Source organism: Sus scrofa, chromosome 7, assembly GCF_000003025.6.
Source record: "Sus scrofa isolate TJ Tabasco breed Duroc chromosome 7, Sscrofa11.1, whole genome shotgun sequence".
Taxonomy (NCBI): domain Eukaryota; kingdom Metazoa; phylum Chordata; class Mammalia; order Artiodactyla; family Suidae; genus Sus; species Sus scrofa.
The window spans coordinates 117,650,550-117,667,733 of record NC_010449.5 but is presented as its reverse complement, the minus strand read 5'-3'; the positions used below and the strand labels follow the sequence as shown (position 1 = coordinate 117,667,733).

At 47.0% G+C, this 17,184-nt stretch overlaps 1 protein-coding gene across 4 annotated transcripts in view; it reads right to left on the bottom strand.

The window, feature by feature from the left end:
* Positions 487–17,184, bottom strand: part of AK7 (adenylate kinase 7) — a 57,457-nt gene continuing 40,759 nt past the window's right edge. Inside the window, exons 14-18 of one of the 4 annotated variants that reach the window (XM_021099676.1) lie at positions 17,008–17,073; positions 9,969–10,166; positions 6,305–6,525; positions 2,282–2,440; positions 487–961 (exon numbers count right to left, since the gene is read on the bottom strand). In XM_021099676.1, the coding sequence (XP_020955335.1) occupies positions 923–961; positions 2,282–2,440; positions 6,305–6,525; positions 9,969–10,166; positions 17,008–17,073 (683 nt within the window). In that variant the 3' untranslated portion in view covers positions 487–922. Of the gene's footprint in view, positions 962–2,281; positions 2,441–5,761; positions 6,208–6,304; positions 6,526–9,968; positions 10,167–17,007; positions 17,077–17,184 lie in introns of those variants that run through there. The other 3 variants (XM_021099675.1, XM_021099677.1, XM_021099678.1) reach the window with 3 other exon arrangements.

Here is a 17,184-nt window from a genome sequence, read left to right as displayed (position 1 = left end):
ATTGTCACTGTGGTGGCTCAGGTTCAATCCCCAGCACAGTGGGTTAAAAGGATCCGGCATTGTAGCCGTTGTGGCATAGGTCAGAGTTGCAGCTTGGACTCAATACCAGGCCATTAGCTGCAGGTATGGCCACTAAAAAAAAAAAAAGAAAAATAGTGCGGTTATATTCAGATTACATTACTTAAAGAAATGAAATATATATGCCAAAAACTAAACTGACTTCTCGTTCAATGTGATTCTGGAAATTATGGGATTTTCAGAACTGGAAAAGGCCCATAGGGATTGATTATTTATTCCTATACTGTAAAGTCAGTTTGTTAAAAATATTCAGTAACTTTCTAATTATAACAGATATTAAAAAGTATTCATCCTATTATGTGAACTTTTCTACCAAAAGGTTTATAATTCTCTCTGACTCATAGGTTGGGATGCTAGTCTTGAACTCAAAAGGCATCCTGGTAGAAACCAATCATGTCAGACTTACTATGACTCATAAAGCATAAACAGTTCTAATTTATTTCCATTTCCAGCACAAATGGGCCATAACAAACCACATAAATTCATTAGCATACATGTTAGAATAATACATAGTCTGATTTCCCTCATGCTATAAATTAAGTTACTCTAAGTATTAGTGTGCAGAATACTTAGACTAAGAATGAAATATTAAATCAGTATTTACCCCATAAGCTATGCACAGATACCTTAACAATTTACCTCTCAAAATATGCTTTTAGTGATGCAGTAGCTCATTGCCATAGAGCTTTTTATGATGATTCTACTTAATAAAATATTTCTTTGCAGGAAGAAAGAAAGAATTTCCCCAAAACTACAAAAAACATTTTTAAAGCAATTTTTCAGATTACAATGTTAAACTCATCTCCACCTCTGTAAAAGTACATGGCATGCAATCTTTAAAGTTTCACTGAGTTTCAGGATTGTTCTTGAAAAGATACTCTGCCTACAATTGAAAGAAAGAAAGACAAGTCAATATTGAGGTATACGGGAGTTCCCATCGTGGCTCAGTGGTTAACGAATCTGACTAGGAACCATGAGGTTATGGGTTCAGTCCCTGTCCTTGCTCAGTGGGTTAAGGATCTGGCGTTGCCAATAGCTGTGGTGTAGGTTGCAGACGTGGCTTGGATCCCGTGTTGCTGTGGCTCTGGCGTAGGCCGGCAGCTACAGCTCCTATTCGACCCCTAGCCTGGGAACCTCCATATGCCTCGGGAGTGGCCCAAGAAATGGCAAAAAAAATATATATATATCGAGGAATACGGAATGACTGGCCAATGGGGACCTGCTGTATAGCACAGGGAACGCTACCTGATATTCTGTGATCATCTGTGTGGGAAAAGAATCTGAAGAAGGATGGATGTGTAACTGAACCACTTTGTTGTTCAGCAGAAATGATCACAACACTGTAAATCGACTCCACTTCAATAAAACTTCAAAAAAATGAAAAAGTGAAAAAAATTTAAAAATGAACAGTTTAGAAGATACTACAAGATATTTATTAGACATATATTTGTATTATTCATGTTTACTTGATAATAATTAATAAAAATCTTATTATAGGAGTTCCCGCCGTGGCTCAGTGGTTAACGAATCCAACTAGGAACCATGAGGTTGCGGGTTCGGTCCCTGCCCTTGCTCAGTGGGTTAAGGATCCGGCGTTGCTGTGAGCTGTGGTGTAGGTTGCAAACGCGGCTCAGATTCCACGTTGCTGTGGCTCAGGTGCAGGCTGGTGGCTACAGCTCCGATTAGACCCCTAGCCTGGGAACCTCCATATGCCGTAGGAGCGGCCCAAGAAATAGCAAAAAGATTAAAATAAATAAATAAATAAAAATCTTATTATAAACTGTGAAGGTGTAAGAAACTATTTCCCAAATAACCAGCCACAAAATTTCTCTATCTCAATGGGCTTTCCATTTAGATTCAGGCAAATCTTATTTTCAAATTGACATTTAAAAACAACAAGGAGTTCCCACTGTGGCGCAGTGGAAACGAATCCGACTAGTATCCATGAGGACACAGGTTTGATCCCTAGCCTCGTCCAGTGGGTTAGGGATCCAGCATAGCCATGAGCTGTAATGTAGGTCACAGATGCGGCTTAGGTCTGGCTTTGCTGTGGCTGTGGCGTTTGCCAGCGGTTACAGTTGCAATTTGACCCCTAGCCTGAGAAATTCCATATGCTTCAGGTGCGGCCCTAAAAAGACCAAAAACTAAAAAATAAAAAGGAAATAAAATACAAACAACAACAATAACAACTTAATTCTCTTACCAGAAAATCAACAGGATCATCGGGTCTAACCTTACAACACTCGTTGAGACCCTGCATAAGCGTCGGCATAACGTAGGTCATTAAATAGTTTCTCAAGGGAATAGACTGAGCCTCCAATAATTCTCTTTCTTCTCTTTTCACTTCTTCTAGTCTTTTATTCTACGAATAGAACATTGGGGGGGTGGGGTAAATAGACAGAAAAGGCAGTGAACACTTCCATACAATTCAGTCCAGAGTACACTAGAAGTAGGTACTGCTGCAAATGCTCATCACGTATGAAAAAGATGGCATTTCCAATCAGCAGAGAAAAACGTAAATGGTGGTATGATAACTGCCCCGTCATTTAGAAAATGGATCCCTACCTTACTTGCATTTTTTATATTTTTTTGGTCTTTTTAGGGCCACACCACAGCATATGGAAGTTCCCAGGCTAGGGATCGAATCGGAGCTGTCGCCACCGGCCTATGCCACAGCCACACCAGATCTGAATGGTGTCTGTGGCCTACATGCCAGCTCATGGCCAGATCCTTAACCCACTGAGCAAGTCCAGGGATCGAACCTGTGTCTTCGTGGTTACTAGTCAGATTCGTTTCTGATGAGCCACGACGGGAACTCCCCTACCTCACTTCTTAAACCAAAATAATTTGTAGCTGCCCAGATGTAGCAAAGTGAAAGAAGAAAGGAAGGAAGGAAGGAAGGAGGGAGGGAAGAAAGAAGGAAGGAAGGGAGGGAGAAAGGGCTGCAGCAGTGCTCATAGGAAGCCTAGAAGGTACTGGTCTGACGGGCGGGTGCTAGTCCTTGCTCAGCACAGGCCTTGCTCCCCCAGGACTAATGATCCCAGCTCTTCTTCGAGAGATCGCCCGTCTCAGCCTAGCAGATTAGATAGGATTTAAGCCCATCGATTCTGCCCACCTCCTGGCCATGGACACCAGTGTGGCCAAAAAATTTTAAAAATTAAAAAGCTCGGATATTACAGGCGTGCACACTCTTTTCTAGGCACTGTCCACATATTTGTACATATATTATTTCTTTAATCACTACAGTGACGCTGTGAAGCGGGTGCCACCATCATCCTCATTTTACAGATGGAGAAAATGGGACACAGAGAGGAGCTACGTCACGGCCGTATACCTACAAAGAGAGGGATCTGCATTCAGAAGCACACCTCGGGCGACTGCTGTCCCCCAGGCCATCCCTGCTTCTTTCAACTACCTTATGAGGTGGTGGTGGTGGTTTTCAATTGAAGTGTAGTAGACAGTGCCTAGAAAAGAGTGTGCACGCCTGTAATATCCGAGCTTTTTAATTTTTAAAATTTTTGGCCACACTGGCGTCCATGGCCAGGAGGTGGGCAGAATCGATGGGCTTAAGTCCTATCTAATCCGCTAGGCTGAGACGGCGATCTCTCGAAGAAGAGCTGGGATCATTAGTCCTGGGGGAGCAAGGCCTGTGCTGAGCAAGGACTAGCACCCGCCCGTCAGACAGTACCTTCTTTTTTTTTTTTTTTTTTTTTTTTTTTTGTTGTTGTTGTTGTTTTTTGGCTGCTCCGTGCGTATGGAGCCAGCTAGGGGATCAAGCTTAGCCCTGGCCCGCCGAGCCACAGCAACACCGGCCCGTCTGCACCACCCAGCTCACGCACCGGATCGTCCCCAGCAGGCCGACCCGCACCATGTCTAGTCGATCGTCAACTGGCACGACTTCTAGCTTTCTATGAGCACTGCTATTCTCCCGCCTTCCTTGATTTACACTGTTGTGTTAATTTCTGCTATACAGCACAGTGTTTCAGTTATACATAAATATGCACATCTGCATATATATATATATACACACACACATATAGATACGTTATTTTTTAAATATTCTTTTCCATTGGTTAATCTCAGGATGTTATTATTTTTTTATTTATTTCCTTATGTTGCTTTTCAGGGCCACACCTGCAGCATATGGAAGTTCCCAGGCTAGGGGTCAAATTGGATCTACAGCTGCTGGCCTGCACCACAGCCACAGCCACGCTGGATCCAAGCCCCGTCTGTGACCTACACTGCAGCTCACAGCAATGCCAGACCCTTAATCCACTGAGCAAGGCCAAGGTACTCAACCCATATCCTCACAGATACTAGTCTGATTCGTTTCCACTGCACCACGTCAGGAACTCCCTATCTCAGGATTTTGAATTTAGTTCCCTGTCCTTAGAGGAGGACCTGTTGTTTATCCATTCTATAAATAACAGTTTGCATCAGCTAAGCCCAGCCTCCCAGTCCATCCCTCCCCCACCTCCCCCCACTCAGGGGTTGCTTTTACAAAATCAGAAGTAAAAGATACACAAGAACCCAAACATCAGCAGGGAGAAACTGTGTATCATTAAGAAGAAATCTACCTGCCTAACTAATAAGTTCTTAAGTTTGAGATCAGAGACGTGGACATTGTTTTTTGTTTATCAGCTTGGCAGGTGTGAGCACAGGTGAGAAAGCAGGTTTGGAGGAAGTGTAGGAAAAGGCACTGGTAGACCTCATGTGGACTTTGCCCCTGCTGAAGGGTAGTTGAGAAATACGTACCCAGGACTTGCTGTTGTAGAGCAGAGCAAATGAATCTGACTAGTACCATGAGGATGCTGGTTCGATCCCTGACCTCGCCCAGTGGGTTAAGGATCTGCCGTTGCTGTGAGCTGTGGTGTAGGTCACAGACTAGGCTCAGATCCCACATTGCTGTGGCTGTGGTGTAGGCTGGCAGCTACAGCTCAGATTCGACTCCTAGCCTGGGAACTTCCATGTGCTGCAGGTGTGGCCCTAACAGGCAAATAATAATAATAATGAAATAAATAAATATGGACCCCAAATTAAACCCTGACTGGCAAACCTTAGGAATTTACCCTAAGGAGATAATCCGGCACCCAAAGATCTTTGCCTAAGAGATTCTTTCCTCCCTCCCCTCCCTCCTTCCTTCCCTCCCTTCACAAATGTTTGTCGAGTGTCTGTTACATGCCAAGCACTATTTCAGCTTTGCGAATATGGTGGTGCACAACACAGACCAAAATATCCGTCCTCGTGTAATTTAAATTCTATGCAGGTAAAAGACAATAAACGAGATAAAGATTAAAAAGATACGGTACGGTAGATACTATAAGGGCAAGCAGGGAAATTTTAAATCATGGAAGGGTATGACTTGCTGTGCAGATGGGCAAGGGTTGAAAGCCCTCATGGGGAAGATAACTTAGCAGAGACCGAGCAAGTGAGGAAGTTCGTTGCAACAGGTGGCGGGATGCGTGGATGCTCCGGGAAATATTAGAAACAGGCAGGTCACGGAGGACTTCGGGGGCCGCAATAGGGAGTTTGGACTCTTGTCTAACGGTGATAGGCCACCTGTGAGGAGGTTTTTTTATTGTTATTTTTTTTAATTGTTATTTCCCCAATACAATTTTTTTTTTCTAGTGTACCGCATGGCGAGCCAGTGACACGTGAGGAGTTTAAACAGAGAATGGCCATGGAGGATCTGCATTTTATTTATTTATTTTGATTTTTAGATTTTATAAAATTTTTTATGAGGATCTGTATTTTAGAAGGATATCTGGCGGCAGCAGGGGAACAGATTGGAGGTGGGCAGGGCAGCGCTGGGGAGACCAGCCAGAAGGTAGCACGTAATTCTGGCACCCTGGTCAGAAGAAGTGGAGCCCTGCAGGGGATGCGAGTCCTGTTTGAGGAGGCGGAATAGGTAAGAGTCAGTGATTTGGATTTCCCAGAGTGGCTCAGCTGGCCAAGAGCCCGGCATTGGGGTTTGATCCCCAGCCTCTCTCAGGGGGTTAAGGATGCGGCGTTGCAGCAACCTGCGGCCTAGGTCACAGACACAGCTGCCATCGCTGTGGTGTAGGCTGGTAGCTGCAGCTCTGATGTGACCCCTAGCCCAGGAACTTCCCTAAGTGAAGGTGTGCCCCCCTAAAAAGAGAGAGAGAAAAAAAGTAAGAGTCAGTGATTTGGAGAAGAAGGGTGGAGTGAGGCTGACCAGGTTAGAGCCACACACACTCCCTCTCACCCACTCCTCCCAGCGAGCCGTCCTCTCGGCTGTCTCCACCGCCTCCTGCTGCTCTCGCTCTGCTTCCTCCAAGGCCTCCCTGGCCAGCTGCTCCTCCGCAGCCTTCCGCTCCTCTTCGGCCTTTTCTTCGTCTGTTAGGCCGTAATTGCGGGGCTCCCCAATCTCTTTGATGAGCCGTTTGATAGCAAGTCTGTTTTGAGCGTCTTCGAGTCTCCCTACATCTTTAAATACCAGAAGAGAGACAGGGATCAACACAGACTCTTAGCGTCTGGTCCTGGCTGCAGCCTAGTCTGAGACCACGCTCAGGAAAATTCCCGATCCCGGGTACCTTGTGCTGGCAAGGCATGAATTACCAGATGGGGGCTTCCCTTTCTCGTTACCAGCACAGTTTAGAGTTTCTGGCCTCATTGGCAAATGTCGGGCCGGCATCTGGGAATCGCAGGGGGCAAAATGAGGGCTCTGGACCTGGAGCTGCGACAGTCACCCCTGATTGAGCGGATGGTGGGGGTGTGGACCCCCTCAGAAGGAGGGCGTTCTCCACCCTGGAAGCATTCCAGCAGAGACCGGGGCCCTTCCCTCGGGGGTTTCCACAGAGACAAGTCCTGCACTTGGAGGCCAGGCTGGGTGACCCCCAGGTTTCTCTTGCCTTCTCTTTCTCAGAATCAATGATCCTGGGATAGATTTTCAATTCGTAAAAAAGAAAAAATGAACTGTTTCAGTTAGCCTGCTTGAATAGGAAAAAGCCCAAACCTCAGAATATGCGACTAATGTTAATATCAAAACCAAAGGAAGAAGAAGAGGGAGTCAGGAGGGGACTTGTTGGTGACAGGAAGTTCCCCTGTGAAGCGCTAAAGAGTAAACTCTGCACCAGCCTCTGGGGTTTGCTTGGGGGAGTCTGCATAGACGGGTGAGCAGTGGACACCCTTCCCTGGGGGTCACTGCTCCCCTAGGCCCCCAGCACAGCCACTGCTGTCTTTCCTCCCCCACTCCCACACTAACTCTGTATAACCTTGACCTAGACTGGAGGCACCGCTGGATTCTAACACGGAAAGAGAGGAAAAGCAGGGCCGGTGTGTCGGTGGGTGGGCAGAGGCAAGCCCTTAAAAAGAGCAAAACAGGAGTTTCCGTGGTGGCGCAGTGGTTAACGAATCTGACTGGGTGGGAACCATGAGGTTGCAGGTTTGATCCCTGCTCTTGCTCAGCCGTGAGCTGTGGTGTAGGTCGCAGATGCGGCTCGGATCCCGCGTTGCTGTGGCTCTGGGTAGCCCTAGCCTGGGAACCTCCATATGCCGCGGGAGCGGCCCAAGAAATAGCAAAAAGACAAAAAAAAAAAAAAAAAAAAGAGCAAAACGAAACTGAAAGAGAAACCTCCTGGGGGCCACTTCCTGGTTGCCTGCGCTCTGACATTTAACTCTTCTCTCCCTGGCTCCTTGAGGAGAGAACTGACAAGCTCGATGCCTAGAAAGTGCTCGGACACATTCCTGAAAATGCTCGTGGCTTCCGGAGCAAGTTCTCAAGGGCAAAGAACACCGCTGTCTCCAGGAGGACTGACTTCTGCCCTGACCTTGGGGTGGAGGAAGTGCCGATTAGCGGTGGGGGGTGGGGGGGAAGCACCTGCTCCAGCCAGGACCTTCCCCACGTCCGGCTCTGGGCTTGGCTCCCAGGGGAACCCGGAAACTCCGGGGCTCTGGGACAAACGGAGAGAGAGGGCAGTCCTGGTCCAAAGAGGGAGAGAGAAAAGAGATGCTGAGAGAGAAGTGGAGTCCAGAGAAGGCATGCAGACGGCCGCATCCTTCCAGGGCCTCCTTCCAGGGCCTCCTTCCAGACCCTCCTGAGGCCGGGCTGTGTTCCTGACCTCGACACCCTCCCCCGGGGCCACCCGTGTGCTGCGTTTCTCCCCTCTGCTTTTCCCTCATCTCCCGACGGTCAGTGTGGACATGAGGCCAGATGTGAAGGGTGCAGGATGTGACGGGAGCCCAGTGGTCGCTCCTTCATTCCACCCCAACGTTTCTGTCTTTCTCCCTGGGGCTTTCCTGATCTTTCCGGAAATAATTTTGGGGGCTTTCCTGAAGAGATGACAATCACTCTTTTGTGAAATTTGCGTACCATTCTTTTCTAGCTCTCTGATGAAATAGGGTAAATTACTTGCCATATCAGGAGGTGTGGAATGCCTAGCTTTGACATACAGGACATGTGCCATAAACACAGGCCTGTCCAAATGAGGCCACAACCCAATCACTTCGGAGGGTGCAAAGCAGAGGATTTGCAGATTTATAAGTTGTGTCATTTTTCCCCCCTTTTACAGCATATGGAAATTCCCAGGCTAGGGGTCAAATCAGAGCTACAGCTGCTGGCCTCCACCACAGCCACAGCAACACCAGCTCCAAGCCGCATACATGGCCAACCCCATGGTTTGCGGCGACGCTGGATCCTTAACCCACTGACAGAGGCCAGGGGTTGAACCTACATCCTCACAGACACTATGGTGGGTTCTTAACCCACTGAGGCACCACAGGATGACACCACATCATTTGGTGTCTTCGTATTAGTACTAAAAGCAAAATGAATTTTCAGTTATGAACGCTTCATAACTCTTTCAGTTATAAACTTCTCATACCTCTTATCTTCACCACTCGTTAACAGCTCTACACACCAGGAACTTTTCTTTTTTTGGTCTTTTTGGCCATATCCACCGCATGTGGAAGTTCCCAGGCCAGGGATTGAACCTCCTAAGCCACAGCAGCTACCTGGGCCACTGCAGTGACAACTCTGGATCCTTTACCAGCTGCGCTGTAAGAGAACTCTGAGCCAGGAACTATTTTCCCATTTCACAAATGAGAAGACGGAAGGCCGAGCCAGCCCTGGAATCAGCTCTCTGGGCTCACGCTGATAGTTTCCCGTAGCTCTAAGCCTCCCAGTATTTCAGGATCCTGATGCTGTCCAGCTGCTTCTTGGTGTTGAAACGAGGCCTTGGGAGGCCCAGAAGGTCAGCCTGGCCCACTCAGCTTCCACCAAGAGAGGGGTTTCTAACCAAACCCAAAGGAAGACCAGGTGTCCAGATCCAGAAAGCTAGAAAGGAAATTCGGAGGTTCTGCCGGCCAAGGAGAGGAGAACCAGCTGCGATCTGGAGCCAGGAGCAATGACGGTGGCTGCGAGGCCAACGAGAGACCATATTCACCAAGCACTTGCTGGGCGCTAAGCTCTGCGTTAAGGGTTTACAGAAGCAGGAAGAACGCTCTGAAGAGCTATTCAATTTCTGAGCAGCTAAGGGGTGAGCTGGCCAGTCTGAAAGCCAAGAGGGCCTCTGCGAAGAGCACTAGTGCCCTCAAATGCTGTGGGGATGGAACGCGGCCCCCGAGGAAGCTGGGGAAATGGCCCAAAGCCACTGGCAGGTGACACCCCTATCTCTGAAGTGCCCTTTGCAAAATGCCAATTTGGCATCGAGAACATATCCAGATGTTTTCATATAACAGTAACACCTGCCACACCACCAAATCCTCAGGAAGGCCACTCCCTGTCTTAGACTGACTTCTCGGCCCCGGCACACAGTTCTAGCCCCCTGTCCTCCCCCAGCCCTATGACCAGGGTGCCCCGGGTTGGCTGGGGGTCCTGATACGGGGCGGCAGTGCTCCGCGTTCACGCTATCCCTGGGGTTACTTGGTACCTATGTGTGTTGGGTGGATTTCAAGTTCATCGAAGTAGTTCAAGACAGTCTCGTCTTCGGTGTTGATGTGCCGATAGTTGCTCAGAGCTCGGAGGAAGCGGTCCTGGCTGTAGTGTGTCCCCGCCACGATGCTCTCCGGGAGGTTGATCACCCGCTCCTTCAGGAAATCATCCGAGGCATCCAGCGAACAGACGAATTCTGGAGAGAAGGATAAGCTCGTGAGCTCACGTGGTGACGTGGAGCTTACAAGCAGGTGCTGGTGGACAGTTCACTGCTCAACCAAAAGCCTGGTTACCATCTGGGACCTCCTGTTGCCACAAAGGGCCTGACATTGGCCTTGCTGCCTCTCATGCAGGCATAGGTATGCCAATCAGCCTGGTTTCCAACGGCCACCCTAGGAGGCCCAATCAGTGGGTAGTTCGTGAGATCTATTATTTTTTATTTATTTATTTATTTAGTGGTCTTTTGTCTTTTTTTTTTTTTTTTTAGGGCCACAGTGGAAGTTCCCAGGCTAGGGGTCTAATTGGAGCTACAGCTGCCAGCCAACACCACAGCCACAGCAACACTGGATCCTTAACCCACTGAGCGAGGCCAGGGATCAAACCCGCAACCTCATGGTTCCTAGTCGGATTGTTTCTGCTGCACCATGACGGGAACTCCAAGATCTATTATTTTTGTTTCCCTTCCTCCCTCTCTTCCTTTCCACATTCTTTCCTTTCATTTCTACTTTTTTTTTTTTTTCTTTTTTTGGCCATACTCATCGTATGTAGAGGTTCCTGGGCCAGGGATCAAACCTGTGCTACGGTAGTGACTCCAGTAACAGTAGTGACAATGCCGGATCCTTACCCCACTGAGCCTCCAGGGAACACCCTTCCCTACTTCTTTCAGTAAAAGCAGCAGAAGTTATAAATACAGACCTCGAATAGCCCTGTGATACCTGCTGTCAGTCGCCCGGTGAATCCTCACCGTGTCAGTTTTCCAGCGCAGGCTCCCAAAGAGACGCACCACTATGAGCAGAATGCTTTAATGGCAGATTTGCTAAATTAATAAGACAAAGACTCCCCTGGGAGTTTAATTTTCCGTGGATCATGTTCCTGCCTCACTTCATGCCATGGGCAACGAAAAGTCTGTTCGGTCGAACGCGGCCGGGGCCTATCCAGTAATTGATACACGGAATGGTGGCCATCTCACCCTCCTGCGATTTTCTTCTTTCTCTCTTCATTTTTTTGCTTTTTACGGCCGCACCTGCGGCATATGGACGTTCCTGGGCTAGGGGTCGGATTGGAGCTGCCAGCCTACACCACAGCCACAGCGACACCAGAGCCTTGTTACAACCTACGCCTCACTCATGGCAGCGAGCGAGGCCAGATATCAAACCTGCGTCCTCATGGCTACCAGTCGGGTTCGTTACCACTACGCCACAATGGGAACTCTGCGGTTTTCTCTATTTTTAATTTTTTTTTTTTTTTTTGGCCAAACTTGTGGCATGCAGAAGCTCCCCGTCAGGGATCCAACCCACAGCCCAGCAGTAACCAGAGCCACAGCAGGGACAACACCAGATCCTTAACCAGCTGAGCCACCAGGGAACTCTGCAATTCTCTTTTAAACTATAAAAGGAGACGTTTCTCCAGCTCCTGGTATAGATTCCGTGGATATGTGGACAGACTGAATGAATGATTGAAGTATAGATCTGTGAAATAAACTTTCGAGGCAAGGTACTCGACAGGGCCAGAGGCCAGAGGACCAGAGGCCCAGAGGCCCGTCCGCTTGAGAACATCTGAGAATGTGTAAAACAACCTGCTGCCTGTAAGAGCCTGGCAAAGGTTGGGGGCGGGTTCATTTTCATTCTAAAATTGTGTTGGTTTGCACATAATAATGCCATTCTCACTTAACTGCATTCTAGTCAGCTTTCTTGAGGGGATGAAAAAAGGGTGCCGGACAGAGTCCAGGCCGGGCGCAGACCAGGGGCGTGTGGAACATGCGAGAACATCATCAAAAGCTGAGGACAGAGCTTGTGGAATACATTCCATAAATTCATGGAGTTCCCTGGTGGTGCCGCTGGTTAAGGATCTGGCATTGTCCCTGTTGTGGCTCAGGTTTGATCCCTGGTCTGGGAGCTTCCACATGCCGTGGGCATGGCTGAAAAAAAAAAAATTCGTAATCATAGTCTGATGCTACCACTTTTTTGATCTATTTTACTTTAGTTCAAATGTTCACCTTTCACCGTTTGATTTTCATGAGTAGCTATGTTTTGAATAGGAGACATCTGGACGCCCAAATGCTGATATGGTTAAATCAAAATTACGTCTGTAAATTCACTGGAAACTGAATCTATTTCAGCTCTAGGTTATCAGACAGCTAGACCAAAACTTAATAATTCTTCATGGCACGGTGGGTTAAGAATCCAACAGCAGGCGTTCCCATCGTGGTGCAGTGGAAATGAACCCAACTTGGAACCATGAGGTTTCAGGTTGAATCCCTGGCCTTGCTCAGTGGGTTAAGGATCCGGCGTTGCCATGAGCTGTGGTGTAGGTCACAGAGCAGCTTGGATCTGGCTTTGCTGTGGCAGTGGTGTAGACTGGTGGCTACAGCTCCGATGAGACCCCTAGCCTGGGAACCTCCATATGCCACAGGTGAGGGCCTAAAAGGACAAAAGACAAAGAAAAAAAAAAAAAGAATCCAACAGCAGCAGCTCAGGTTGCTGCAGAGGTGTTGGTTTAATCCCCGGCCTGGCACAGTGGGTTAAAGGATCCAGTGTTGTGCAGCTGTAGCCTAGGTCACAGCTGTGGGGCTGTGGCTTGAATTCAATCCCTGGCTTGGGAGCTTTCATATGCCACGGGTGCAGCCATAAAACAATGACAACAAAAACAATAATTCTGTTCATAATCCAAGAATTTTAACATATAATACTCTGTGTTTTTTTTCCCCAGTGATTGGGGGGTAGAAGAGCCCAGTTAACAAAATGTTACAAATAGTAAGTGATACCTTGGATTCCAACTTTCTTTTTTTTTTCGTCTTTTTGCCATTTTCTTGGGCCGCACCTGCAGCATATGGAGGTTCCCAGGCTAGGGGTCCAATCGGAGCTGTAGCCAGTGGCCTACGCCAGAGCCACAGCAACATGGGATCCGAGCCGTGTCTTTGACCTACACCACAGCTCACGGCAATGCCGGATCCTTAACCCACTGAGCAAGGCCAGGGATCGAACCCACAACCTCATGGTTCCTAGTTGGATTTGTTAACCACTGAGCCACGACAGGAACTCTGTCCAACTTTCTTTTTTTAATTCACTTATTTTTTTCTTTTTGACTGTGCCCAAGGCATATGGAAGTTCCTAGGCCAGGGACTGAACCTGCACCACAGCAGTGTCCAGATCCACTGCAGTGACAAGCTGGATCTGTAACCCACTGCATCACAAGAGAACTCCTGGGTTCCAATTTTCAAAGAGTTTTAATAGGAGGACCTATGTTTTCCACTAGATCACTTTTTTTCTTTCTTTTTTTTTAAATTGTTATTTCCCCAGTACAATTTTTTTTCCCTACTGTACAGCATGGTGACCCAGTCACACATACATATACACATTCTATTGTCTCACATTATCAGGCTCCATCATAAGTGACTAGACATAGTTTCCAGTGCTACACAGCAGGATCTCATCACTAATCCATTCCAAAGGCAATAGTTTGCATCTATGAACCCCAAGCTCCCCATCCACCCCACTCCCTCTCCCTCCCCCCTTGGTAACCACAAGTCTATTCTCCAAGTCCATGCTTTTCTTTTCTGTGGAAAGGTTCATTTCTGCTGTTTATTAGATTCCAGATATGAGTGATATCCACTAGATGATTTTTTTAGATGATTTTTTTAAGTCCTTTCTCTTTATGTAGAGAGAACCTCAGGATTTTGCAGTATCGTAGGATAATTATTCAGCACGTCCACTGTCCCTGTATTGGCTGAGTATGGAAAATAAGTAACAGGTTTCTGCTTGGTATTTCGCTATCTGGAGTCATGGGAAAAATCTATGTCTTAACAGATTTTTCCATATTGGTCAGGTAGGTAAACTTTAAATTTGCCTTCTTCACCTAGCAGGTATGAAAAGAATCCAACTGGATACAGGCTAATAGCAGTGATAAAATGCAATGACTTATCAATAAGAGGTACTACTACCTCGGACTGAATTACTGTACATTTAAACTTTGCATCATTCAAATCAAGCCCTGATGCTTATATTAATCATGCTTATTATTTTCTGTAGCTTATGGTGTTTTGATGTCTTAGGGGATGCTTATAACCCAGGGAGAAGCTGCCCCTCCTAGGGCTTCCTAATTCTTAAAGATGGTGAGAAATTAATTTGGAGGGAATGTACACCTCACATATGCAAGCCAACCAACCTCTTTTTTTTTTTTTCTTTGTAGGGCTGCATCCGAGGCATATGAAGGTTCCCAGGCTAGGGGTCTAATTGGAGCTGCAGCTGCCAGCCACAGCCACAGCAACTTGGGATCCGAGTGGCATTTGCGATCTACACCGCAGCTCACGGCAACACCGGTTCCTTTACCACTGAGTGAGGCCAGGGATCAAACTCGAGTCCTCATGGATCCTAGTCAGGATCATTAACTGCTGAGCCAGCCAACCTCTCTATATAACTCACACCAAGCCAGTATTTCTCCTGCCTTAGCTCAACCCAGGGCCGGGATCAGGCAACTAGTGACCACAGCCCACTGCAATTACTCAAACTAGCCAGTTCTCTAAAAAATCTGTTTCTTCTGCCCTGCCTTGCCCTTCCCACGGAGACCCCAAGAAAGATTAGGTCCTAGGCTTTCCCTGCCCTGTGACCAAGCCTGATGCTTCCCCACGTGGCCCTGCATGGTGGCCACACCCCCTTCTCTGGAGAAATGTAGTACATTCTTCTTTCAATAGCATTAGCCTCACAGTTGTGGCTCAGTCACTTCCATAACTTAAAGTCCCACAGTACATACAGGACAATGATCTGATTTCCTTCTGGAAGATAGAAAATAATGACATGTTCTAGAAAGAGGGTAACTGAAAAGAACAGATTAAGCATTCCAAAGAGACTAGCTCTTAGACAGGTGTGGGTCCCGTCCAACAAAGAGAGGGCAGCCCAGGGCACCAGGATAAGCCTCGTGCATCATTTTACCTCTGCATTTCCCGTGTCCTTAATCTTAGGGGAGGGCTGTGTCAATTCCATTTTGGGGGGCGGTGGAGGGAGAAGACCTGAGTTTGAATCCAAGCCCTCCCATTTCCCGACAAAGTGGACTTGGATCCGTCTCTGGGTTCAGGGTCTGGATCAGGGAGCCATGGAGATAATTCCTGCCTTGGGGCTCACGGAAAGGCTCAGTGAGCTCCTGTCTCCTGTGGTGTCTGATGCAGGACAGATGGGGAGCTGAGCTGAATTCTATCCAGCTGCCTTAGGGAGAACAGGAGGATTTCACGATGGGGCTGCCGTGAGTGAATATGGCCCAGATTTGATCAACTCATAAGCTGGACCGACTTGGTTATTTAGACTAATTGACTTTACTTTTTAACTTTTTCTGAGGCAAATACATAAATCCATGGGAAATCTGAGAAACCCATCCCTTTGGCCTTTCATGTTCCCGCCACAGGTTTCAGAGCCCAAGGGCAAGCAGCAAATGCCCTTTACTGAGGATGACTGCTGTCTGGTGGTCTCTGCCTCCAGAAGCTTCATCACGAGCTGTAGCTGGACCATGAGGAGGAGAGGATTATAGCTCTGAACCAACTCCCTGAGAGACTTTGACACAGGGAGCTGGCCTTTCTGAGTGAAACGTGGGCTAAGTTGCTGCAAATAGCTGTTCCTGTATTTATCTTATGACCAAGACTTGATTCAGCCTCCTGAAAACTGATAAAGAAAAGAAAAGAAAAACACTTTTAAAGTTCAGGCAGAGTCCAGAAATGCCTGCCAGGGACACAGCAAAGCCTTTTTCATGAAATAGATTGTTTATATGTTTCTTTCAAGGGTAGGTTGTGAAAGCTCAGGGTAAATACATAATAGAATTTCCATGGAGGGAGTTCCCTGGCGGTCTAGTGGTTAGGATTCAGTGCTTGAACTACTGCAGCCTGAGTTCAATCCCCGGCCTGGGAGCTGAGATCCCACATCAAGCTACTGCATGCTGCACCGAAAAACCAAACCAAACCAAACCAAAAAAACCTTGCAATGGAGTTAGGAAACTGAGACCTTTTCCCTGCCCAGTCTCAATTCTGGATTCTGAATTTCTTCCAGAAAAGACGGCATGGTTAGCACCTAAAACAGACCACGAAGGAGGGGTGGTGATCTAGCCCCTGGTGGTCTCACCAACTGATCAGAAGCCAGGGCACTTGTACAGCAAAGGGAATAGAGCCAATATTTTATAATAACCACAGATGGAATAGAATCTTTAAAAATTGTGAATCACTGCATTATATACCTGAAACTTATATAATATTGTGAATCAACTCTACCTCAATTTAAAATACAGAAAAAAGGAGTTCCTGTTGTGGCTCAGCAGTAACAAACCCAACTAGTATCCATGAGGATGCAGGTACAGTCTCTGGCCTTGCTCAGTGGGTTAAGGATCCAGTGTTGCCGTGAGCTGTGGTGTAGGTCTCAGACGTGGATTGGATCTGGTGTTGCTGTGGCAGTGGTGTAGACGGGCAGCGCTAGCACCTAGATTAGGATCTTCCACATGCCGAGGGTGGGGCCCTAAAAAAAAGAAAAAAAGAAAATAAGAAAAAATAAGAGGAAGTCAGGGCACCAAAGAGTTGGCTCATTTTTGCTCTGTTAACAGGAGGGAGCAGCAGAAATAAGCGTTCTCAGAGGGATTTCTGCCCATTGCAGGACTTCAATATCCCTGATATCTGCCCCCCAATGCCGTCTTTAGTTTGGAAGTTTGATTTTAAGTGTAACATTGTACTTTTTTTCCTAAAAAAGAAAGCCTACTTTGTAATACTGAGAAGATTACTTTGGTACAAAAGAGATATGAAATAGCATTCCTGCAAATATTATGACTTTGGAAAAGTATCTTAGACTTACCAGGTATGATTAATTTATCATGGGGAAGCATTTTGCCTTTGACTTCTTCCTCCTCCTCTTCATCTTCTTCTAGTAAAACAAAATATGCATTGTTGTGTTTGTTAGATATTGTTACAAGGATAGCTCAAAAAATTTAAATATTTTTACTAGCAGTCATTCGTGAAAATGAGCCATAAA